The following is a 27,682-nucleotide window of genomic DNA, read 5'->3' as shown; positions in this document are numbered from 1 at the left end:
CTTACATACTTTGGGCATGTTGTCAGGAAAGACCAGTCCCTGGAGAAAGACAACATTCTTGGCAAAGCGGAAGGGCAGAGCAGGAGAGGAAGGGCCATATGGACTGACACCGTGACTGCTACAGTGATCTCAAGCATAGGAACACACGTGGGATGGCACAGGCCCTGCCAATGTTTCCTTCTGTTTGAGGAATGTTGCTATGGGTCTGAACGGACTCAATGGCACCTGGCATCAGCAACAAGACTTCCAGAACACCAAAGCTCGAAGCCCTTGTAAATATGTAAATACATATTATTTTTCAGTTATAATGGTATTCCTCTACCATTCCATGTCATATGAGGTTCAAATAGTCACAGTCAAAATAGAGTAGGAAGTCAAGAATATAAAATGCATAGTTTCCTGTGGCAGTTATTATAGACTGTCTTATGGAGGAATCATTGTTAAAATTTTAAGATTAAAAAAATAACCACAACCTATTACCTGTCTCCCTGCTTTCCTATCATTGCTTAGTTAGGGAACCATCATTGAAGCTCAGATTCTATGATTACTATCTCCACTCAAATGATGCCTTGCTGTCTACTTTTAACAAAATTGAATGCTATTTCTCCTACCACCTATTTTCTCTTTTGTCTATTTATTAGTATAATTAATGTATTCATTTGGAACTTATGAAAGCTGATCTGGAAAGATTAGTTTGTCAATAAAACAGAATTAAGAACAGTCTTTAATCTTCTTTTTTTCTCCCTATGATTATTTTTAACCTATTGCTATGTCTTGAGGCAATAATATGTCTGCAGAACTGTGGGTGTTCCTACCAAGATTCAATATTATATTTAGAATTTCATTAATCAGCAGTATTTGCTGAGTATTTCTATGTGCAGAACAAAGTGGGTTTAGGGACTCCGAATGGGCTCATTTTTAAGGTGAGGCCAAAGATATAAAGCAAATCACAGATAATCTGCTGTCCACTGAGAGTGATATATGGAAAAATAATACAAAGAAAATACACACACATAAGGAAAAACTACAGTAAATGCAAAATGATTTCTGCTTTGATTTCAATATATAGAAAAATATCACAACCATAATATATTGCAAAGAACTATGGGAATTATCAGTGCAATGAGAATGAATGATTTTAGACTTTATTTCTCATAACTTGTGATTTGTGTGCTCTTTGTACTAGGACTTCTTAATTGCATTTGTATTTTGTAGTTCCTATTCAGTGAGACATTGCAGAAAGAAATATGAGATTAACATATTTGGCCTTTACATTTCACTTAGAAGTTCTAAGGGCCTGATTAATAATGAGTTTTTTTTAAAAAAATGATTTTGTAAAGAGCGTGCACTCCAAATAAGTATATGATGGCTGGGCTGCTGGAGCAGAAATTCCAGTAATGGGTAATGTATCCTGTCTTCCCTTTAAAGTATCTTCCTTGAACAACAACCGGAGTATGTGTGGAGACATGTACTGGCCTTTAGCAAAGACGTTTTCTAAATTTGGGCAAATGCCACAACTTTTTTTAGTTTTCCCATCAATAACTCTTTGAAAAACTGCTGTTCTCAATTAAGCTTAGCAATTTGTACCAGTAGTATTCAACGTCGAGAGTTTCCAAAAAGGTCTCTTATCATTGTCACCACTTTCCGGCAACATTAATTTTATACATTGTTGGAAAAAAGTATGACCTATGAATTTAACAGTGTGCTCACAAATACGGATTTCAAATTCCTATAAGAGCTTATAAAATTAGTAACAATTTCCAACAGTACTATCAGATAGGCACTTTTGATCTTACAGAACTTTAAAATAATATTTCCAAGTTTTCATAACATGTTCAGTTAACATACTTAAATGTATGTTTGTTCTTTTAATGAGTGTAAATGTTCTAAATTTTGTCTTGAAGCTAAAGTAATCTGTCAAGTCTATGTACAGCGAATCTTCACTGGGATAGTGATAATCTGTCAATTCTACGTATAGCTAATCATCAGTAGGATAGTAAATTGTGAGCATAATGGATCCCAGTTTATAGTACTTTAAAAATACATATCAGTGGATGTACATGGCTTAAAAAATTCTAACCCCATGAACAATTACAATTGAATATTTAAATCAATCAATCCACCGCCACTGAAACAAGGCCAATTCATAGCAATCCAAAGGATAAATTCGAATGGCTCCCAAGTTTCCCAGAATGTAACGCTTTACAGAAGTAGATGGCTACATCGATTTCTAGTCTCTGGTCATAATCACAACATACAATTAACCTTTTTATTTTCTATTCTATAGGTAATTGATCTTTTATCTATTATTTCAGTTCTACCCTTATAATTTCAAGGTTTATAGAAATATGTTTCTTAGAATAAAGTAGTAAATCCTTCTGAGCAACTAGTAATGCATTAAATTTTCTTAGGTACTGCTGTTTCATTCATGGCTTAAGTTTTCTGTTCAACAAACTCAATTTTAAAATATGAAATGCACAAAGTGTTTAAAATGCAAGCTCCTTTCGAGGGATTCGTTCCGTAGGCATTGTCTTCCCGAAGCACTGACCCTTCCTTTTTAGCTAGCCTACTTGTGAAAGGTTGATGGTTGAAGGCCGCCAAGAAGAAAAACAGTTCGAATATGTGGAACAAATCAGACTTAATATTTGTTTTAGTGGAATTGCTGTTTTCTAATTTGTTTCAGAAAAAAATGTTTAATCTTCCCATATTAAAATGTAAGCTCTAAGCATTGCCTCGGAAAATATATATGCGTAGTTTACCAAATTGATGTTGTCATATCTAACCATTATGTATTGAATGAGTTGTCAGTAGACCTTAATGTATGTAATTCATGTATTTTTGAAAGATAATCTGCAGTCTGATAAGTTAGTGACATTCAGAATCTTTTCTTTTACAGCCATTTCGTAGAGTGACGTTTTCTGTTGTGAGTCAGCCTCAGGACCCACATCAGGGGTCACTGCAGAGTTGCTATGACAGCGGGCTGGAGGAGTCAGAAACACCAAGCAGTAAGAGTTCATCAGGGCCAAGACTGGGTGCCCTTCCACTCCCAGAGGACAACTATGAAAGGACCACGCCGGATGGCAGTGTTGGTGAGGCAGAGCATATGGAAAATGGTAGGGGCAAACACAACATCCACATACATGATCACGCTAGAGAGCCATAATCAGTAGCCTCTGAAGGTCAGTGAAACCCAAAGTAAAATAGCTGACAATGACACTAAAATGACTTTATTTTAAATAATAAAGGTTTGCTAAAATGCAGGAATGTCAAATAAAGGAACATAAATATAGAAATTAACTTCGTCAAACATGTACCATCAATTAAAAAAAACTCATAAGGAATAAAATTGCTTACAAATAAAATCATCCGTAGTTGTGAAAGAAGCTAAATTCATACACAACTTCCTAAACAATAGCAATTGAGAAAGGTCATATGTTACTCCTTTCCTCTGTTTCTTGTGGCCATGCAACTATTTCTTCAATTGCAATTGTCCAGTGCTAGTGAAAGGAAATGGCATTACACACAATGTTTTCTGCCCCAAGGCATCGAGAAGGCCATTTTAAAAAGCATTCTTATTGAGGAAGAAATGAAATGGAGTCAAAGAAGGGTAGCATTATTTCCTTTTTCTCCACAGTTTACTGTAAATACCTGAGAACTTTCCTTTCATTCATGTTTATGATTTTTTTTTCTCATTTTTGTGTAAGGAAAGACAGCAAGTCATATTATTCTGTGTTCTTATTAGGTTGTGAAGTGATTCTCATAATCTCCACAGCCATTCACTTTATATACATTTCCCTTTAAGTTATAAAATTAAATATCAACTAAATAACACTTGTAAAACCTCCCAGGTTTATTTATTTCAAAAGACAACTCGCTTATATTTTCAGAGGAACTCTTTAATCTCAAATAAATTAATGATAAAGTTCTGACTAATGTTATTATTATTTAAAATACAATAAGAAGTATAGTTGTTTTTGAGAGGAAATAGAATCACACAAGTTTCTTCTTCAGTGCAAACTAGGGACGGATTTGAAATCTCTAAGTATCCCAACATCCAGGTGAGATAAGATATTCTAAATTTATTTCTTTTTCTCATCTACCAATTTCTGTAGTGAAGATATACAAGTAGAGCTTGTGAAATCAGGAGAAATTATGCCTGAGATTTTTAATTGAAATTTACCTTTGAATAATAAAGTCTATCTTTGGAGCTTCGTATATCATAACTGACCCAAAGTGAAACTATTCCTAAGCTAACGTGTGTTAAATATTCCACATTGTTGTCTAGGTGAGTAGATGTGATTTCAGGGTCTGATGACTGATATTCCCCTTGATTAACTGCCCAGAATTTAAATCGCATTTTTGCCTGATGGCTTTAAAGGCATGCTTATCTGTGTGTATGGTGCTGGGTGCTTATATGGATGGGAGCTTGTTGTAGATTTGAAGAATTGATTTTATTTATTTTTTTACTAAGTTTTAAAATGAGTACAAGTATTTTGATATGACTTTCAATGTTGGGGAATATATAATTAAGGCAAGTATGCTTGAAATGATTGGGGCCAAAATAATGTAAAATGTATTTAAAATTCTGAAATAATAGTCATGTAGGCAGGATTAATTTAGGGGCATTTTTAAGCTTTGTAATTACCTTTGAATGATAAATTAGAATTTTATTTGTATTTAAAAAATGCTTATTATTATTATAAAATGCATAATGAAGTGTTTATTTTTCAGATGCCAGTTGCATTAATAGAAAAGCCTTGTTACTATTGGCATTATAGTAAGATCTTGCTATTTAAAATAATATTGTTTTCTGTTGCTTTGCAAATTTATTAGAATTCAGTATCTTTAAAATAAGTAAAAGATAATGAGTAATTAGAACAGTTATATGTCAAAAGCACATATTACTTTTAAGGAAACATACATATAACATGTAAAATGTTCAACCAGTGAGCTTGTCCAGAAAATAATAAACTTACTGAGAGATATTTCCAAAAGAAGGTGTTCAGTGATTCTTTGTAGCCCTGCGTTAATTCCTGTCGACAGCAAGGACTAGCATATTGAAACTGATTTTCCTGGACTTTATGTGTGACTGACACTTTTGAAATCCAGGGTTTCCATAACCATTTGTTCCCTGCTCACTGTGATTGTGCTGGGCCTGCTCTATAGGTAATGACAGAAAGAGGTGGGATGCGCTCTGAGTGATCTAAATGTAGCAGTTGACATTTGAGTACGAGTTGTATTGGGTCTAAGTTTCAGACTACTCATCTAGCTGTAAAGTGCAATTGTATTGCTTGAATTCTGGTAATTTCTGCTTCAATATTAATGGATCATTCTGACATAAATAGCATTGGCATTGAAACCTGTCAAGTATTCATTTGTCACAATTAATTGGAATCCAGGTAATCTGCAGTGTTTTGCTTGGTTAGGTTTTAATCAGGATTTGTATTGGATTTTCATTTGGATTTTTCATGAAAATACCATTTTGGATGCTGTCCTAGCTCTTAATTAGTATTGCCTCAAATATTTACCTTCAATTTTCACCTATGAGAAAGAACAAAATCATGGAAACTATTTGGAATTAACTCTTGTTGCAGAGGTTAGCAGCAAGTGCCAATGCAGGAGCAGACAACATTCCAAGGTCATGAGGCAGAGCGACTATCAGCTGGAGCGTTAGTGACGAAAAGAACTTATTCGAGATATCACATTGGAAAACTGAATCCAAGGAAAATTTAAGTGAATAGTGGAATGCAGTTATGTATTACAGAAATCTTAATGTGCCTTCTGTCACTTAGCAAAACAAGCAAAATATCCTTAAGAATCTGTCGTGAATTTCCCATTATTACAAGTTTTATAGCCCAATTGACACTGATATCAAATGAAGAATACTATTTTGTTATTTTGCTAGGCTAAGAAAGAAAAGAGGGTGTAAGTATAATCATACTTGCTTGCAACCTGAATCCAATAGTCTGCAATAAATCACTATTTTCATAATTTAAGATATAGGTTATGCATATCACATGCAGCTCTGGAAAATAATAATAATATTATAACAGGTGTTTTGTGTTATTAAAAATACCTTCATGGATTATACTTTTACTCATGACAAAGGTCAACATGGGGGATTTTTTGTCTTTATTATTATCATCATAATGGTAATAATTTCAGGCTAGTCCTTTGCTTAAGATTGAGAAAGTGATCAATTATTATTTCACCAAAGCAAATTTAATGGAATAAGCTCTTTTATCATATGAAGTTCATGGTCTTAATTTGCATAAGGTTAAATATTTTATCATAAAAGTGGCAACACAATTTGAGAGAGGCTACCTCTATCATCATCTTCTCTCTATAAGGACCTTGAGAATTAGAAGTGAATAGAACATGCCCAAAGGAGGACATGAGAACTTCCTGTAGCACTTGGTAGAAAAAGAACCATTTCAGGATGGCCAGAAACAGAGAAGATAGGGACCACATGGAAAATTTAAGTAAGGTAGCATACAGTTTGAAAGCAGCAACACATTGAGGGAAAATATGGACCATGCAAGAGCTTGCCCTTCTCAAAATTATGAAGTCGTTTTTTACACCTCTTTGACTATAGTTTACATATTTCATTGTCACTTTGGGTCTCCCAGCATATATGCTGGCCCTTATCTTCATGCCGTGTTTCACTTATTCTTTTTAAAGCCCCATCAGACCCATCTTTTCAAGGTCAGTGCACCCTTGTATATGTATGCTTTGATCATATATGGAAAGTCATAAGCTCGGATGCGAACAGCAATCCATTTGGCCTCTGCTCCCAGCTCAACATTGCCTATGCCAATTACTTCTTCTGAGTCTGCTTCTGCGCAAGATGAATTCACTCAGAGTTCTTGCCCAGATCCATCTGTCTGGGATTCTCTGTTCACATTGATCTTTCTTCCATCTTGCTCTCCAAAAGAGAAACCTGTGTGTCTGTTAGTAAGATAGTGAATGGAATTTGAATATATGTCTTAATGTAGGTAGGGCAGAAGTTATCTCAACCCATGGAGCATATGTGTGTTCTAATAGTAGATGATGCATTTGTTATATAAATCAGAGTAGACTGAGTCAAATGGTGTGGTGTCTGACCATGTAGGTGCATAGGTTGGCACCGCCGCAGGCCGGTGTGAGAGATAGTTTTTGAGCCTCCCTCAAATCTTGTTGTGCAGCAAACAACTGTCCGTAGATCTGAAATGACCCTGAGTGCAATGCCTTTCAAAAACATTAATTATAATTAAGACAGCTCACCGCACAATAAGCACATTTTCTTTCCTGATTGACAATGTTAACTTCAGCCAAATTAAGTGAGCATAGTTTCCTCTAGGCAAGCTTTTATTAATAGGAAAACATAGAAATATATCAAAATAGAAAATTAAGCAGTGAAGGGGCTCTTAAACTTGTAAAGAAACCAGCAATTTGACCACTCCAAATTCCTAATTCGTTTTGTCATAATTTTCGCATCTTCACAATATGTTTGATTTCATACATTAAAAAAGAACACCCCCCCCCACTTCTGGCCTTCCTTGCATTGCCGGACGTACAAAGGGTAAGCTCAATTGTTAGGTATGGGGTCCTCATTCTGAATCCTTCATCTTCTCACTCCGCATGCGTCAAACAGGAAAATAGTTTAGAGGTCATTCTCCTTGAGAGTTAAAACCCACAGAGCAATCCAACATGATCTCATTCTGTATCTGCCATAGACTTTTACATTGCTTTCAGAAATAAATTACAGAGAATTGCAGATATCATTGGGAGTGACTCACCGTTGACTTGTTGTGGTAGATGTTAATGGAAGTGGAGACTAAACTCATATTTTCTGTATCTGGAATAAAAGAATTCCTCTTCAATTTCCTCCCAACTTTTCAGCAGGCGCTTGAGCGATTGCTGCCAGCCAGGTGTTTGGGGCTTGTGCTTATTTCGCTTAAGTGGAGCGATGTAGGGAAGTGGTCTTTTCATCTTTTCAAAGATCCTCAAGCATAATACTTCAAGAACAAATGTGTCACATGTCTTAGTCCTAGATGAAGAGATGAAAATACCTTGCTAAGATTCAGCTTAAGAATTCTACATTTCTCTGAATTATTCTAGCTGCCAGTGTCTGAGGCCCCATCTTCTGCTTTGCAGCCATCTCCAAATGGCTCTTCATCCCCCATGTATTATAAGAAGTCCTCGTACCGCACTTGGGGGATGTTCTGTTCATTCGTAGCTCTCAAAGTGTTTCCACAGAGCGTATGATAACAGAGACAGCGTGGAAGCTGGGCCGTGGCTCACCGCAGTGTGTATTATGCAGCTGTCCACTTGTCAAAGAAGCCGCACCATCAGAAAGATTTTGAAGGGGACATTGTCCTAGAGCAGACTCTCAAATGTTACAGATAAAGTGTAGTGATGCAAAAAAATGAGCGTTGCAATCTAATGGCATGAGTTTGAAAAATTTATCCCCAGATCTTTTTGGACCTCTCTTCTCTTCAATTAAAAAGCATAGATGATGGAAGAAACTAGGTGGGGTGAGGTTGCACCAGATAATTTATCAGTGAATTATAAAAGCAGAAAAACTTCATTATACAAATTGATCAATTATTTGCTACTCTTGTTTAAACAGTATTGATGAAACTTATTATTACCAATTTCAGTAGATTTGACAAAGCACTATGGTTGAGCCATGAGTGTGTCACAAAATGTTAAATCTTACTTCTGTACTTGCCAGTCAGGACCGTATACGTTCTTTTGGTCGGTTCCCATTTCTCCTTTTCCTAGGAAAGCCTAAGGATGGCACTCAAGGAAAATATTTTCACACATACTAATGATCTACTATGGGAAGAAGGAAGTCTTCTGTCTCCTGGAATCAAGTTAGCCAATCTCATGGTGTGTTTTCTCATCTCAGGTAGAGAGAGATCTATTTTTTTCCTAAGTTCTTTTAAAAAAATTCTTCTTTAAAATCTTCTGACATCTTATGCTCAGTGTCACAGCTTTCTTCAGGTCTATCTTTGCCTTCGAAATCACTGAACTATTCATAATGTCAGATAAAATCAGTGAAAAACGTGTATGATCATTATGCTTCTTGGACTCCCACCTACTTGGATTTTAAAAAAATCATTTTATTAGGGTCCATACAACTCTTATCACGGTCCATACATACATCAATTGTGCAAAGCACGTTTGTACATTCATTGCCCTCATCATTCTCAAAACATTTGCTCTCCACCTAAGCCCCTGGCATCAGCTCCTCATTTTCCCCCCTCCCTCCCTGCTCCCCCCTCCCTTATGAACCCTTGATAATTTATAAATTATTATTTTGTCATATCTTGCCTTGTCCAACATCTCCCTTCACCCACTTTTCTGTTGTCCTTCCCCCAGGGACGAGGTCACATGTAGATCCTTGTAATCGGTTACCCCTTTCCAGCCCATTCTCCCTCTACACTTCCAGCATCACCACTCACACCACTGGTCCTGAAGGGATCATCAGTCCTGGATTCCCTGTGGTTCCAGTTTCTATCTGTACCAGTGTACAGTACACCCTATGGTCTAGCCAGATTTGCAAGGTAGAATTCAGATCATGATAGTGGGGGGCAGAGGAAGCATTTAGGAACTAGAGGAAAGTTGTATTTGTCATCGTTGCTATATCGCACCCTGTCTGGCTCATCTCCTCTCTGAGATCCCTCTGCAAGGGGATCTCCAGTGGCCTACTAATGGGCTTTGGGTCTCCTCTCCACACTCCCCCCCACATTCGCTATGGTAAGATTTTTTTGTTCTGATGATGCCTGATACCCGATCCCTTCGACACCTCGTGATCGCACAGGCTGGTGTGCTTCTTCCATGTGGGCTTTGTTGCTTCTGAGCTAGATGGCTGCTTGTTTACCTTTAAGCCTTTAAGACCCCAGACGCTATATCTTTTGCTAGTCGGACACCATCAGCTTTCTTCACCACATTTGCACATGCACCTATTTGTCTTCAGCGATTGTATCATGGAGGTAAGCACACAATGATATGATTTTTTGTTCTTTGATGCCTGATACCTGATCCCTTTGGCAGCTCATGATCACACAGGCTGGTATGCTTCTTCTATGTGGGCTTTGTTGCCTACTTGGATTTATAAGTCTCTCTATAAGAAGACCAACATTGATATAATGTGTAGTGAGCATTATCATTCTTATCCTTACTTGGTCCTATAAATTTAGATCATTGTGCTGATCTATAGTGCCTCTACAGGAGGGAATGAGCTTCATCAAATCTCAATGAGCTGTGGGGTTTGTGGCCTGCAGACAGGCAGAGCATTTGATACTCTAGTTTCAGTATATTTATTGGATTATGCATTTTGTATTTTTTAAAAACTTTATTTACAATATCATACACATATTCTGGAGTATTTGGGGGACAAAGAGACTGTTTGAACCTCGGCTTCCTCTTATTTTTTTGTTTGTGTATACATATATATCTGTATCTATCTATCTATCATCTATCTATATCTATCTATCTATCTATCTATCTATCTATCTATCTATCTATCTATCTATCTATCTATCTGAATTCTGTTGCTGAAATCTTTGCAGTAACACCCTTAAGCATCTTCTATGTAATAAATCTTTGAAGTGTAGCTAGGGCTCTTAACTCAGAGGTTGGTCCACTTAGCAAGAAACTGCTTCATCTCAATATTCTTCTTCTAGGTAAAACACTCTTCTTTGTTACTTCTTCTATTGCAGGTGTTTCTGTAAGCGAAGCTGTATCTCATTAAGAAGACAAGAACTAAAGAGAAGCAGAACAGTGCCTCTCGTGTCACTTGGTCACGGGGCCTTTATGTTCACAGTGTCAAAGCTGTGGCTACCCACTTTAATTCAACAAATATGACTTGACAATAAAATGTGAACAAGGTTCTCTGAGGAATTTAAATAAATAAGAATTCCTGCCTGCAAGGGGAGAGTTCTTATGCTGTGAAGATACAACAATGATTACAGTAAAGGCATTGTTATAGAAAAAAGAAGAAACTCATTAGAAACTGTAGCCTGCTATGTGGAGGAGAGGGAGGGAAATCATATGGATGAAACTATTGTAAATGTACTTACCAACATCTTTATATTTTATAAATCAAATATTGGACAAGTGAAGAACCTTTTATGTTATTTGTTTAATGCCCTCTCTCTTTTCCTACCTATGTTTGACATAGGTAAAAAAAAAGAATATATCTATATCTATTTATCTATCTATCTATATGAATTGGCATGGTTTTTCTTTGTTTTGTTGTAAATTATATATTCATGTGTATGTGTGTGTTTGTGCTGAACGAATTAGTTAAAAACCTCCAGCATTTAAATGAATGAAATTAGCAGCTGATGCCGAATCCAGGTTTAAAATATAATGGATGAGTTATATTTCTCTTTTCTCTTGCTGCTTATAAATATGGTTAATTGCTAAGGATATATGTTATTAAAACAAGGCCTTTCAAACTTAGTAATAAGCCTGCAGATAACCATTTTGAATCATTCTTACTACTTTTCAGAAAAGTAGTTCTATTTTTTGAATTACATAGAGTGTTAGATTAGATCTGATTAGATTAGATTAGATTCAGTTTATTTTTTGATAAAACAATTGATTTCTGTAAGGTTGATTGATTTTTTTTATTGTTATTTATTTACTTATTTATTTTTGCTATTACGGGTTTCAAGCTAGCTCAGAAGAATTTGTCTTTAGGCTTTATTTCTTTTCTATCTGAAATATGCAAAACAGTTTGCTTTGTTATTGATGAATGTTATCAATTTATGCAAAAGAGTTTTAGCATTTTTCCCCTCATTCTCATTAATATGCCTTCTATAACTCCTCAACAATGAGCTTTATAAGTTTTGTAGAATAACAAAAAAATCAGAAATGTACATATTTAATGCTTTCTCAAAAATAGCCTTTGCTGAAATATAAGCATATGTGATTGATTTTGAAAGAGGAAAAGTCAAAATGTCTTGATTCTAAGGACCAGTTCACAAAAATTCAGGTTTGATCCAAGTAAAATGTGTTTAAAATGCCAGTGTGGTCCGCGAATGGCTGCAGATGGTATCTTCCAGTAAGATGCTCATCTTAGTTTCAGGCCTTCAGCACTAAGGTCCATTCAAACAGTGGCTCCCAAAGGAATCTGCAGGATCACTTACATTCCAGGCAGAGAATTCCAGTCAGAGGGTGAGGGCAACTGTTTTTAGGAGACTCCAATGGGACGATTCTTGATACATTTTCGCGTAGGACAAAGGGTGATCATAGGGATTTTATAAAAGTTTCTTTACAAACTGAAAACTGCATTGTAAGAAAAAGTCCAGGAAATATGCATCAAGGAATTAGCTTCCATGATGACCACGTGCTCCCTTTTTAAGGGAATGTGCTCTGAGTATGTCCTTGGGAAACCTTACCCAAACCACCCAACTGCCCCTGAGTCCCTGGCCCTCCATACTGACTTTTATTTCCCAAGCCCACAACAATATTTAAAAGGAGCACAATTTAAAAATGTGAACCAATGAACACAGATTCTTCAGGGAAGGATTCGACAGATGGCAAAACCTCCTTCAGGAGTCTATAGACCCAGATGGAGGGGAGGTCAAGAAAAAATGGCTTCACATTTTGATATTTGTATTTAGAAATCAAATTCTCTGATCTTGTCGCAAAGATTTTAAACTTAATTTTCGATGTATCTATGAAATCTGCGGTAGTCATTAGTGATAAAAATTGCAGGTAAAGAAGAAGAAAGCAGAGCCATACCCAGCTTTTTAAAAACCTTCTACTCCTTCATTTCTATTTTAAAACGTGTTGTCTGTGATTTTATTTCTGCCTGGAAATTCTCATTAGCCACATCGATGAGGTAATTAGAGACTCTGACGGAATCTGACAGCAATGTGCCTCTTGAGGTTGTAGTCCTCTGATGCACAGTGCCCTCTGTTGAATTGTGCAGTTTCCACTCAGTGCCAGCCTGCATTTGACCCACCTGGCCCTTGTAGCCAAAGGTCGTTGCAGCCATAGCTGGAATGTTATACAATGGACAGGGAATTTAGGGTATGATAGGCATTTATTGGCCCAAGTTCAATATTAATTGGTTGGATTTTATCCTAGAAGTCAATAATGATATACAGGCTGGTCGTGCACAATACTCTGTTGTAAGGTCGTCTTGGCAAGGGCACATTAAAGAGACCTCACAACATTCATTCTGAACCAAAGACTCAAAATTCATCATCACAATTGAAATATTTGTTCAATGGTTAGAGTCCCCATATTCAAAACTTCAGGCATTTACCATTTGCAAGCAGTGTGGAGAGGAAGACTTGACCAAATGTCAAAGCGGCTGGAGGTCGCTCATGGTTAGAATCTGAGACGCGCAGCAGCATCTCAATCCAGAATCTCGTTCTTTGAAGAAAGCCTACTCATGAGGGCAGTTTCATCTCGGCATCCTCTCTGTTAGTGACACTCGGGATTTCCATGTGAATTGCTTACCATGGTTTCATTTGCTTAGAGCCTTTGTGACCTCAAAGTCTAATATATTATGTCTTTTCCCCAAATTTGTGCCTAAGTAATTACAGTTGTTGAGCCCCAAACTTATTTATTCCTTATCCCTCTTTTTCAGGAAAAAATAAATTACTCAGCTCCACCCTGGCCATTCAATGCTCTGTACTGTACCTCGTCATTCAGGAGAAAGTGTAGCTATCTGTTTTTTGTAGTCTCTGGATCATTCCAGTGCCCCCCTTGGGATGGTATTGCCCACTTTAGAAATACTGATTTAGATAATGCACAGTTTTGAAAGATTCACAAGTGTATGGAGCCCATTATCGACATCCTAGGACTTTTAATCTTGTTATATAGAGAGAGACTTGGGGGAAAAACTGTTAGCTACAAGTGCAGGTAGAAGAAGTACTGTATGAAGACAGTTAGTACTTGGAGAGCCAGAGAGGTATATGAATTGTGGATCTCAAAAAACATTAACCAAGCCTTGAAGGATGGGTAAACTCAGACTTGATAACGAGCTACAGCATTAGATAAAGGTGTAGAAAGAGTGATCGTCAGAAAGAACAACTTTCTAACTCTAGTTAGAGAGTTTCCAGGTGAGTCTGCTTAAAATATACGAGTATTGGAATTAATGTGTCTTTGAAAAGTACAATTGATATCTAGTGGGCTGTGGGATTGTAGATCTGAAATTTGGGAGTAAAGAGGCTTAGGAGAAATGCAGCTTTAGGAGTCATTTACAAACTAGTCATGGTGTCTTCTTGGGACTAGACGAGGAGACTCCAACAGTGCATGGAGCAGCAGAGAAAAGATCAAACCCTAAATCGAATCTTAAGAACTCTGGAGATTTAAGGAAATAATGAAAACACTAAATTCAGAGATGAAGACTGACTGATATTTAAAACTAAGCGATGGCACATGCAACAAGTAAGCAACAAATGCCCCGATAAGTGAAGGGTAAAACATAGGAAAGCAGTGTTAGCAAATGCCGGGTGCAGCAGAGATGGAATGAAAGTAAACAGATCAAGCTGAAATTGATCAATAATAGACCTGAGAGATCCAGGTAGGCATTAAAAAAAAAATCTCTCTCCCCCCTCTCCTTACAATGTTATCTCTTTGAGGCCAAAATTATTGTTTTGTCTACTGATCCAAGGAGCATCTGCAATAATCCTTGCACTTACGTGCCTACAGAGGGGGAAAAAATAAAGAAATTAGTTGCAGGTGCCTTATTTTACTGATACAAATTCAATAAATGTGAGATAATGGAGAAAACTGGTGATGAGCAAATAAATATATCGTAATTGATCATTTTTCTTAGGGCACGTTCTTATATGGTATCATTATCACAGTTCTCATTTTTAATAAATACCTGTTCTATGACTTAGAAATGTTTCTAAAAGTAGTAGCATGTTAAATCTGTGTAAGAGATTTTAGTGAAGATTACAGATCAGATCTGATTTCTACTCAACAATTCATACTTTTTTGTGTTAGCTCTTTGATGGCCATTCCTATAATGTAACAACCTTTATGCCTAAATTTCCTGTTTTCCCTCTTCCTTCTTTCTTAACCTTTCTAAACTATGTCCTTGTGTAATTGCTGATTATTCTAAGGTGTGTCCTAATTGCATAGTGTTATTATTCTCCTCAGAGACCTGTGCCATAATGGGTTGCACACTCGTCTTCTATCCACAATATTGGGAGTTCAATCCCACCAGCTGCTCCCAAAGAGAAAGAGGCTTTCTGCTCTTGTAAAGATTTATAGCCTAAAACACCCACATAGGTAGTTCTACTCTGCCCTATAAGGTCACTATCAGATGGCAGTGTGTTTGGGTTTTTTTTTTTTGGGGGGGGGAAGGTTTTCTTTTCTTTTCTTTTCTTTTTTATTAAATCATTTTATTAGGGGCTCATACAACTCTTACCACAATCCATATATACATCAATTGTGTAAAGCGCATTTGTACATTCATTGCCCTCATCATTCTCAAAACATTTCCTCTCCACTTAAGCCCCCAGCATTAGGTCCTCATTTTCCCCCTCCCTCTCCGCTCCCCTCCCTCATGAGCCTTTGATGATTTATAAATTATTATTTTGTCATATCTTGCCCTGTTCGACGTCTCCCTTCAACCACTTTTCTGTTGTCCGACCCCCAGGGAGGAGGTCACATATAGTTCCTTGTAATCGTTTCTCTCTTTACAACCCACCCTCCCTCCACCCTCCCAGTATCGCCACTCACACCACTGGTCCTATAGGGATCATCCGTCTTGGATTCCCTGTGTTTCCAGTTCCTATCTGTACCAGTGTACATCCTCTGGTCTAGCCAGACTTGCAAGGTAGAATTCGTATCATGATAGTGGGAGCGGGGAGGAAACATTTAGGAACTAGAGGAAAGTTGTATTTTTCGGCATTGCTACATCGCACCCTGACTCGCTCGTCTCCTCCCTGGAGCCCTCTGCAAGACGATCTCCAGTGGCCTACTACTAATGGGCTTTGGGTCTCCACTCCGCAAGTATAGATTTATCAATTATTTAGCTGGAAATTGAGCTGAAGTATTGAGTTCATTTTCACACTAGCAGCCATACACACGGCCATCAAGTCAATTCTGACTCCAGTGCCCCTACCTAGGGTTCTTACCATACACAGGGTTTCCAAGGCAGCACATTTATAAGAGCAGATAGCATCTTCTCCTCTAATGGTTTCTCTGTGTCTTAAACTGGCTTCATTCTTTCTTCTGGACAGATAGCTCTTTGGGAGATCTTAGTAGCTACTAACAAAAGAAAATTGCCTTTGTTAACTATATTGTGCCATTTGACCTTGAAATCCCCTAAGACTGTGGCACTGAGCCTCTAGAGCAGTGGTTCTCAACCTGTGGATCACGACCCCATGGGGGGGGTTGTCAAACGAACCTTTGACAGGGGTCGTCTAAGATCATATTTCTGATGGTCTTAGGAACCGAGGCACCGCTCCTCTGTCCATCTCCAGGTGGGTCCAACCACATGCATTACCAAATATTATTTCTTTTGGTGTAAACTTATTAAAATAGTGTTCCAAAAAATGTTTACTCTTTTCTTTTTCTTCTCTCTCTTTTCTTATTGACTAATTTCACCCAGCAAAATGTCTTCCAAGTTAAACCATGTTATGGCATCTTTTGCAGATTCATTGTTATATTTTAATGTGTATAGTATTCCATTGTGTGTATATATGTGTGTGTGTGTAGGTTGTTTATCCATTTTATCCATTTTTCCATTGTTAGGCATTTGGTTATTTCCACTACTTGACATATGTCCTGGAGAAATAGATATAGTAGAGTTTGCTATTTTTCATGAGTGATACAATGATCATTTTTGAAAATAAGATTTGATTTCTCATCTAGCTTGTGTATTTTATACTAGGTCATCATTGTTCAATCACCCTCATTTATTCAACTGAAATGTAAAATAGTGCCTAATTGGTGATATCCAATAATTGATAACACTGTTTCTGGTTGTGATAAAAAAAATGTGTATTGTGCCTGTAGGGTTCCCAACATTATAATGGTGTTTTCAATTGTTAGTAATGATATGCAAACAGATATGCCTCACAACACAAAATAATGAAAATGGAATTTTCATGTCAAATAAATTTAAATTGTATAATACAAGAATTATTCAATTCCAGTCTATTGTATATGTATTTAGCACCACAGAAACACAATGTCAATGACACAGCTTGCCACAGCTCGCACCTTTTATTTTTTTAACATTTTATTAGGGGCTCATACAACTGTTATCCCAATCCATACACACATCAATTGTGTAAAGCGCATTTGTAAATCGTTTCTCAAAATATTTTCTCTCCACTTAAACCCCTGACATTAGGTCCTCATTTTTCCCCTCCCTCCCTCCTCCCCCCTCCCTCATGAGCCCATGATAGTTTATAAATGGGTATTTTGTCATATCTTGCCCTGTCCGATGTCTCCCCTCACCCACCTTTCGGTTGTCTGTCCCCCATGGAGGAGGTCACACACATTTCCATGTAATCGGTTCCCTCTTTCCTACCCATTCTCCCTTTACCTTCCCTGTTTTGCCACTCACACCACTGGTCCTATAGGGCTCATCCGTCCTGGATTCCCTGTATTTTCAGTTCCTGTCTGTACCAATGTACCTCCTCTGGTCTAGCCAGACTTGCAAGATCTAATTCGAGTCATGGTAGTGGGAGTGGGGAGGAAACATTTAGGAACTAGAGGAAAGTTGTATTTCTCATCATTGTTACATCGCACCCTGACTGGCTCATCTCCTCCCCGAGACCCCTCTGCAAGGGGATCTCCAGTGGCCTACTAATGGGTTTTGGGTCTCCACTCCGCACTCCCCCCATCATTCACTATGGTAAGATTTTTTGTTCTGATGATGCCTTCGACACCTGATCCCTTTGACACCTCGTGGTTGCATAGGCTGGTGTGCTTCTTCCATGTGGGCTTTGTGCTAGCACCTTTTAAAGGGAAGAAATATCTCCAAATGTATTCTGTGCAAAAATTTACTAATAATTATCTGCCAAGAAAACATCACTTTTGATGCTGTTTTTATCACAGGAACAACAACCATCAATGTCATATAATTTTATTCTTCTTTCTCTGTGTTCATTGCTGATTAGTTGGAATTGTGAGAAGGGATATATTGATAAAACTTGTTTTCTAGTCTAAGATACTCTAACCAATTACTACATATTTCCTAATTAAAAGTTGGAAATGCAGAACAGAATCTCCAATAGTCATGGAATATAGATTTTCTGTAGTCACCAAGGCTGGATGAACCCCTGAAACTATTGCCCTTTATACTTATACTATTGCCCTTTATACTTAGCACACAAAAAAATTCTCTGCAATCCTCTTAAAACTAAACAAGGAGGGAAAAATTATATATATATTCTTAGAGCATTCTGCTCTTTTTAGAGCTGTCCATACTGGATTAAAGTGGCAACAGTAACTAGAAAGCCTCCACACATCATCAAGTCCATGCCTGCTCATAGTGCCTCTGTAGGACAGGGTAGAACTGCCCCTGTGACTTTCTGAGACTCTTTACAGGAGTAGAAAGCCCTGATTTTTCCCCAAGAAGCCACTGAACTTGTCACCTTACAATTAATAGCCAAATGTGTAAGGAACCAGGAAAGGAATGGGCTTCTTAATGAGGGAGAAACAAGTGAGAAAAGTGCATGAAAGTGGTTGCACAGCTCAAAGAATGTAATTTGCATAATGTGATCAATATCATTGAATTGTGCATGTGGAAATGGCTGAAAGGGTTTCTACTTCACTATATATTCCCAATCATAATTCAGCAAAAGAATAAGTAAAACACACTAGTATGAAATATCTGCCTTGAAAACTATACTTTTTTAAAGAACAAAAGCAACTTGAGAGATTTGATAGGAACCCTAGGCTTTGGTGAGTTTCTGTGAAAGAGTATGAGCAAATGGGGGTGAGAATGGTCGTACCATTTTAAGAATGTATTCTTTGGCTCTGAATTGTACATGTAGAAACTGTTGCATGGGTGTATGTTTTGCTGTGTATATTCTCACATATGTGTATATGCGCATGTGTATATATCACCTTTATTTAATTACCCATAAATTTACCAAATATGCCAAAGGTTTCTAGAAATACGCATTTCTTGGCTTCTTGTGTGCTCTTATAGTTGTGCTGCACAATTGCATCGTGTCTGTGAATGTAGTGGGTGCCAAGGCAAAGCTGCCTTGTCTGGGGCCTCAGCTTGTTAAGTGGCCTCCAGTTGATGTTTGAGGAGCCCTTGTTGTGTGGCAACAAAGTGGGCTGCGATCCGCATGGTCTGCAGTTCGAAACCACTAGCAGCTCCCAAGTAGAAAGGCTGGACTTTCTACTCCCATTAATAACTACAGTCTCAGAAACAAATTTACAGAGGGTCGCTATCAGTCAGCATTGGCTTGATGGCAGTGAGTTGGGTTTTTTTTTGTTTTTGTTTTATTTGCTTTAGATGGTATTGGAAATTATTTCCCAGATCCAAAGAACACAGCATAATTAGGGCTTCAGAATGGTACAGAACCAAGAATGAGGACTAAATCTCAGCCTTATTTTAAGATCCTGATGATAAACTAGCATATTAGTTTATTAAATTTAGAATTAGATCATAGCCCATGTATGAAAATTAAAAGAGCTTCAAAAAAGTCCATGGGGAAGAAAGTATTGACTTTTATTCACTATTTCTGTGAATATTTTGAAGTCCTTTCATAGAAACATTCTTGCCTTTGCTCTAAGGTGACATCTTTCATTTCAAGGGAAATCATTGTATCTTTTAAAATCAGCATGGAATAAGAAGAGGATCTTCACCAGATCCCAGGAAAGCCGGTGAGGTGTGCTGATGCAAACTCATTCCTTATTGAGACCATCTGCTGAAAGTCAAATTGCTTTTGTTCCCAAAGATCTAGTGCCTCTTATGGTGCTGGCCATTGGTTGCAATCCTCTATAACTTCTTTTCTTTTTCTTTGTTTTCCCTTCTCTTTCTAAGCATATTTTAAGGATTTTTCCCTATTCATATATATGCTTCTCTCAACATGTCACTTTCAGCTTGCTTGTATAGCCAGACTTTGTTGTCTTCCTGGATCCTGGTCCAGCTTGTAAGGTGACTTGGCATTATCTAAGCATTCATCAAGCATTCTTCAATTTTGCTATTTACCTGCTGTTCCTTTTGTATGCAAAGTGTCTAACATTCAAAACTGTATGAATGAGAAACATTGACAAACATGTATATAGTGTTTGAAATAATTATTTTTATGACCAGTATTTTGAATGTAATTTTTACCAATAATAAACCTGATCAGAAATCTATACCAATATTTGGTGATAAATGTATACCAAAACTGGGTTTGGGGGCCCAATCCTTATATTTCCCTTCATTTTATCAAAGGTAAAGTTAACCATATATCATTTTTGAAAAGGTCATTGAAAGCAATGTCGTCACTCAGAACTATGTTTTATAGGCCCATCCCCCACTTCCAATTACTGTCTTTTACTCAATGTGATAAATTGCATTCATCCTTTAATAGTTCTTGAGAATTCAATTTTGAGGAGTATTTCTAGTTTCCTGGACAACATTGTTTCATCTCTCTCTCCCAGCATAATGAAGATCTAAAACCTAATTCTTGCTTATTTCAGCCCCCGACTGATTTTATCCTCTTTTGTGAAATCAAACCCTCATATTTTTCTTTTGTAGCCTGTGTCTGAGTTTTCTCCATGTCCCCAGCATCAAGTGGCTATTAAATTAGTTTTATCAATTGTCCATAGGTACAGAGGTTCCCATTTGTGTGTTTCTGAAACAACCATATTTTATTTCAAAGTACAAAGCACAGGACATTGCACTAGATGGTTGAGCTTCTTGTATTTTTTTAAGTTATTGAAAATATCAAGGGAAACGCATTATTCTTCTTAATACCACTGAAACACCCGAGTGTCTCTGACAGTCATTTCATTTCTGAGGGAGAATGAGAGCGCTGTCCACAGCTTGAGTCTTCTGGTTTTACATTACTTATTTATTTCCTCTATTTTCTTCCTTATATTTATGCATTTGGGGGAGTAGATAGTAAGTGTTTGTTCTAACAAATAATTAAATTTTCAGCCCCAAGCAATTATATGTGATTCGTTCTTGACTACCAAATTTCTATTCTTTTTTAGGATACCTTCTGGAAGAATATATGCTATAATTTTCAATTTAAAGAAGACTTCCTTGAAGCAATGTTCATTCTGTTCTGTGGTACTATGGAATCTGATACGTAGATTTGCACGGATTTGGAATCAGAAAACTTGGGCTCTCGTTGAAGAGTCATCATCTAGCAATGAGAGCCTGGATCAGTGCATGTACAGATGTTCTCTCTCGCATGTCGAACAAATAGTGGTGTAGGGGGTTATTCATTGGGCTGCTAACCACAAGGTCAGCAGTTTGAAATCACCAGGGTGCTCCATGGGAGGAAGATGATGCTTCCAAGCCCATAAAGAATGAGTCTCAGAGGAACCCTTCTACCCTGTGCTATAAGATAGCTATGAGGAGGCTTCGACTCAATGGCAGTGAGTTTGACGTGAGTCTTTTGACCTACTAAAGGGGTAAATGGACAATTGTGTTGTTGTTGTTAAGTACCATTGAGTTGGTTCCCACTCAAAGCTACCTTATGCACAACAGAAGGGACCGCTGTCAGGTCCTGCCCCATCTTCACAATGGTTCCATCTTTGATCCCATTATTGCAGCCACTGTGTGAATACATCTCCCGATGGTCTTCCTCTTTTTTTTCTTCTCCTCCACTTTACCAAGCATGGGGCTTGTCTCTCCTGATAACGTGGCCAAAGTCTGAGAGATAAGTCTCTCCAACCTTTCCTTTCAGGAGCACTTGCTCCGCTATCTTCTGAGACACGTTTGTTTGTTGGTACTTTTGGCAGTTGGTGGTACTTTCAATATTTTTTGCCAGCACAATTCAAACACATCAAGTTTCCCTGGGTCTTCCTCATTCAAAGTCTAACTTTCACATGCATATTGGCAATCGAAAATGCATGATTGAGTAGGGGATCCTTAGTCCTCAAAGTAACATCTCTGCTTTTTAAGCCTTAAAAGTGAGAGTTTGCAGCAGATTTACCTAGTGCAACCCGTCTTTTGAAATCCTGACTGCTGCTTTCATGATAATTGATTGTGGATACAAGCAAGGCAAAATCCTTGACAAGCTCAATCTTTTCTCTGTTTATCGTAATGTTACTTATTGGTCCAGTTGTGAGGATGTGGGTCTTCCTTACACTGAGTTGTCATCCACACTGAAGGCTGCAGTCCTGGATCTCCATCAGCAGTGCCTCACATTCTTCTCACTTTCAGCAACCGTGGTTGTGTCTGCTGTACATCACAGCTTGTTAATAAGCCTTTCTCCAACCCTGATGCCACATTCTTGTTCATATTGTCTACTTTCTCTGATGGTTTGCTCAGCATACAGATTGAATAGGTCTAGTGAGGGAATAAAGCCCTGACCCGGAGCTTATGTCCTTATTGTCACGGACCATTGAGTTGGTCCCCCCCCATGGCTGCCCTAAGTACAACAGAATGAAACACCATCAGATCCTGCCCATCTTCACAATTGTTCCGATCCTTGGGCCCATTGTTGTTGCCACTATGTCAACACCTTTCCTTGATGGTCTTGCTCTCCTTTTCTGCCCCTGATTTTAAATCCTGTTCTTTTCACCCAACTGCTACTTGATCCATGTGCAAGCGCTGCATCAGCACAATGCAGTTTTTCTGGAATTCCCATGCTTCTCAAGGCTGTCCGCCATTTGTTGTGATCCACACAGTCGAATGCCTTTTCATGTATGTATGATTACATATTGACAATTTTATATATATATGGACAATTATACATGATTGCATATTTTAAGTCCCTATCATTTGATATACTTAAATCAAAAGACTTTTATTTTCTTCAATTTTATAGATATTTAAAAAATCATTCTGGCTGTAAGATTTGCAATGGTCAGCAAAATCATTAAATGCATGATTATTTTCTTACCTGTAAAACTGTTCAATGGCTTTATATTTAGCCATAAAGTTTCTGGCTGGCATCCTTTGAATTCCTTGTCAGTTTTCATGTCTCTAAGCTAATGACACACACACATCTTTATACTCTGAGTATGTTCCAACTTATATAACAAATACAATTCTGTGAAAATCACAATGAATATATTAATAATTCCACTTTTAGTTGTGTGCCAGCTAAATGGCTTTAGACTTTTAATAGCCCTGCATGGCGTTTTCTAGATTTATTGTTAAGGAGTACTGGATGATGGAAACCAGGAAGTAACCGGAATACTCATCAAAGCATTATTGAACATTATTCAGAGCCTCGGAGGATAGCAGTTCCTAAGAGGCAGAGATGATTCTCAAGCATTCGTTGGAAAAAGGCAAGCCTTATAAAGATTACCCTGAATCAAAGTGTGAACAGAGCCTGCCAATTAGGTACCAATTCACATCAGTTAGTCACATGTCCATTCAAGCCATTCATTAAACCAACGACATTTATAAATTCAGAAATGGACTTTTATTGCATATTTGAGATCATTTTCAGAGCACAGGGCAAAACATCCCAATTACTGTACAGTTGAAGCATAAATGATGACATGATTCTAAAGGAACGAGGACATTAGGAAGTGTCCTTAGTACCAGAGACAGAAGAATTTATTTGTCTTATTTATTTATTCCTCACACCCCACATACATACATTAAAAGAGAGAAACATCCAGAAAGAGAACATATCATGAACTGTGTAATCTAGTTGTGAATAATGTTTTCTAGTGTGATGAAATAATACCCATTTTACAGAAAGTTCTAAAAATAGTAAGGCATAATTAAAATATTAGCACTTACCTGTTAGCACTTACCTGTGGATTCTACATACCTATTTGCCTTGTAGAATCTCTCTGAAGATAATATGTAATACAATCTACACATTATAATTAAACCAAAAGAAGTTAAATGGTGTGCAATACCTGAAAACACTCGGTACTTAGTATATGACAGCGGTTATTTATTATTCTGACTTTGTAGTGAGGGTGTCCAACAGTTCCAGGTACGTTCTTGCATCAGAGTTTTTGAAAACCAATGGTAAATTGTAGCCCAATTCAGTAAAATAAAACATTTTAAACAAGAAAGATGGAATTTTCCTTTGATAATTACCGGCAATACCTGGATTATGAACCAGGCTTGTTCCCATGTCTGTCTTTAAATTGAATATGTGCATAAATTGGACAATTGTTATGAAAGTCAGTCAATGTTTACCCGGAAGGATAAAGTTAATGTTTCTTATAAGGATCTAAGATTCCCATAGAATAGCTATGTGGGTTTGTGTCCCAACTCTTACAGATTTGAGCCACCCGAGGTCCCCTCAATGCCTAAGGGGGCAATCATCCGTACCCTATTTTACCAAGGGCACAAAGGGAAGGGCCCTTTCAGTTCTGTGAATCATAAAACGTCCTCTTTTGGTCTGTGTAAAGCAATATTTTATTTCATTATCAAGAACTAATCTAAATTGGGGCTTTGTCATAAATGTTGATGACTGGATTCCTAAGTAAAATAGTCAAGTATTCAAAACTCATGAAAAGGCTAATAACCACCCACCACTAACCATCCATCTCCCAGAATAACATCAGCATCAAATCAAAATCATGCACTGCCTAACGGAAGACGACATATACAGAGTAGGATAAAAACCAATACAGACGGCTGAATTCACTGTTAAATTTAACAGCTATACCTGATGATTGTACTCCATTGTTAATTTTAAATGTATAAACAGATACACATGCACATTCTCTTTGCTTCATTCTGCCAAAGTAGGAAAGGTGCTTAACTCAATGGGGTGTACACATATAAGAAAATGCAACCTTAGCAGTATCATTGTGGAGTTTTTCCCATGACTCAAAGGTTGTAGAAACAAAACAATTAACTCTTTAGTTTCACAAACTGTTCAGTAAAGCAAGCACCAAAAACATTTTTAAACAGTTTTCTTAAATTTTTAATATTGCTTCAGTAATGAGGTAAATTAAAAAAAATCAAGCTAAATATGTAAACTCAGAAATTTGTATTCTACATTTTTATCTCTTGAGTACAAATATAGAAAAGTACTTCCACGCTTATGTCAGTATCTTAAGGAATTTAAAATACAATTTATAATTTATGATTAGAATATAAAATATCTTAGATATCTCAAACCTTTGCAAATACATATATATATATATATTTTTTTTCACTGCAACATGAGCCCTCTTCACCTCTTGTCGTTGGGTGCTGCAGAGTCAGTTCTGAGTCATAGTGACCCTCCAGACACCTGAAGCAACACTGCCCAGTTCTGCACCACCTAGGACAGTGGTCATGACCCCTTTGGGGGTCTAACAACCCTTTCACAGGGGTTGCCCGATTCATAGCGGTAGCAAAATGACAGTGATGAAGTAGCAACAAAAATAATTTCATGTTTTGTGGGCGGGTCACCACAACATGAGAACCTATATGAAAGGGTTGCCGGATTACGAAGGTTGAGAACCACTGATCTAGGACATATTTGAGTATGCTTACCAGTTGATCTGCACTATCGAACATGCTTGGTCTTGCTCATGAGCAGGAGGTTCCCTGAAATACATGTGTTGCTGTTGCTGGTGCCTTGAGGTTTCTTTGGTCCCATAGCTCCCATGTGCACAAGACAGTAGAACACTTCCTGGTCCTGAATAATCCTCCCGAGCTTGGCTATGTTTGAGCCTGTTGTTGCCACCACTGTGGCAATCCATCACCATGAAGCCCGTCCTCCGGTCCTTCCTGATATGTTGAAAAGATGTAAGACCACATACTACCGTTCTGGGTTCTAAGGACCATTCTGATTGTGCATCTTCCCAGCCATGAAGTGCCCTTTCTTCTGGCTGTCTAGGGTATAATGCACAGTTTTTGCCAACCCTATAATTCAAACGCATCAGTTCTGCTTCAGTCCTCCTTATTCATTCAGGTTTTACATACATATGAGGCAATGGAAAGGACAATGGTTTGTATCAGATAGAATTTAGTCTCCAAGGTGATATTTTTGCTTTTGAACTTCAAGGATTTTTTTTTTGAAGCAGCAGCAAATTGGCCTAATGCAGTCATATACTTTGATTTCTTAACTGCTGCATCCATGGCTATTGACTGTGTATTCAGGTAAAATGAAATATTTGTTAACTGCAATATTTTCCCAATTACCAAGATACTGCAATGGTGCATATTTCTTCGTTTGCTTTATGTCGAGGGGTAAGCCACACTGTAGCCTGCAGGCTTTGGTCTGTGACAGGAAGGGTTCAAGTTCTGTTCATTTCTGGCAAACAGATTTCCATCATCTGTGTAGCTCAAGTTGTTCATCTTCATATAATCCAGGTTCTCGGGCTGTTTGCTCAACATGCAGATTAAATTAGGATGGTGATAATAAATAGGATAGCAGAAGATATGATAAGGAATTAAATGGAAAATAATTTTGAAATCTCTGGCACATAAAAGTTAAAAGGATAGAAATATGACCAGCCAAGAATAATATTCAAATTCTCTTATTCTCACAGTTTATCATTCTTTCAAACTATTTTTAAGCACTTACATTTTTACATATTTTTGGTAGTCAGGAGGAGATATATTTTATACACATGGATTGACAAATCAATTGGAGCTAGCATTTAGAATATTTAGAATTGTTTTCAATTCTAAAATAAGGATGTGGCTTTTTTAGCTGGCATATGGAATTACATCATGTTCTTTGGCATATACATGAAGAAGGGATGATGCATATTTCATGGTGGGATTACGTAAAATATTTGTTTCACTCATTAGCTAGTGTGTTTAGTTTGCTAACAAATGACCTAGTCTTTAAGCAACTGAAGTCTCCACTTGCCCCTACTATTCATTTTTAATTATGTTATATATGAAGAAAATGACATGTAGGAAACGTGTGATCTCCATTGCCTGCAGGAGAAAGAAAATTCCTCTGTACACCATCCCAAGGTCAATTGTTACAAGACAGAGGTCAGATATCCCTCTACTCACCACTGTTCATTATGCTATTGTGACACCAGCCCTTGTTCCTGAGTTCAGTAACCCATGACAGTGGCCACACAGCACTCATAGACAGCGTTCACAGTTATGCGATTTGTTAGGGGAGGTAACAGGTTATCACAGGCCAGGAACAGATAACCTTAAGGAGACAGCCATTGGTCCACAGCAACATCTCTCTTCAACCAAAAGCTAAATATCCCTATCTCATGACACCTTAACCTTTCAGCCACATGGTCCCTTGATTTCTGCCTCTGTATCCAGGCCATGAAGCCCACGCACTTCTCTGCCCCACAGTCCCATAGTCTCATCTGCTCAGTCTCCTGGTCTCCTGGTCTCCTGGTCTCCTTGCCTTGGCTTCTGGTCCTGGTGTGGTTTAGCCTCTGCTGCCTTCACCCAATTAGGCAGGAGTTTCAAAGGTGTTCCCCTGGTGGCCCTTACTTCTTTGTGCTGCAAATTCTCTCTTCCTACTTCTGAGCTGCTTTATTCTTAAGATCAAGGGAATGACAAAACTCCCCAATCCTCCAGTTAGAGCTCTGCACACTTTATTTGCATGGTCCCACCCAATCATTTACTGGGAGTTATAGAAAACTGGATAGAAGAATCATATGAAGAAATTTCACTTCACCATAT

The 27,682-nt window shown here is 37.6% G+C and overlaps 1 protein-coding gene across 1 annotated transcript in view; it reads left to right on the top strand.

Annotated features, from left to right (window-relative positions):
- PCDH7 (protocadherin 7) overlaps nucleotides 1-27,682 on the top strand; it is a 509,222-nt gene that overhangs the window by 231,547 nt on the left and 249,993 nt on the right. Inside the window, exon 3 of the mRNA XM_045284109.1 lies at nucleotides 2,897-3,113. Coding sequence (XP_045140044.1) covers nucleotides 2,897-3,113 — 217 coding nt within the window. The remainder of the gene's footprint in view (nucleotides 1-2,896; nucleotides 3,114-27,682) is intronic.

The sequence above is a fragment of the Echinops telfairi genome, unplaced genomic scaffold (genome assembly GCF_000313985.2).
Source record: "Echinops telfairi isolate 266 unplaced genomic scaffold, ASM31398v2 ScPeMD7_7468;HRSCAF=8506_0, whole genome shotgun sequence".
In the NCBI taxonomy this organism is placed as follows: Eukaryota; Metazoa; Chordata; class Mammalia; order Afrosoricida; family Tenrecidae; genus Echinops; species Echinops telfairi.
Note: the sequence above shows the minus strand (reverse complement) of the source record. Positions and strands in the feature narration are given on the sequence as shown.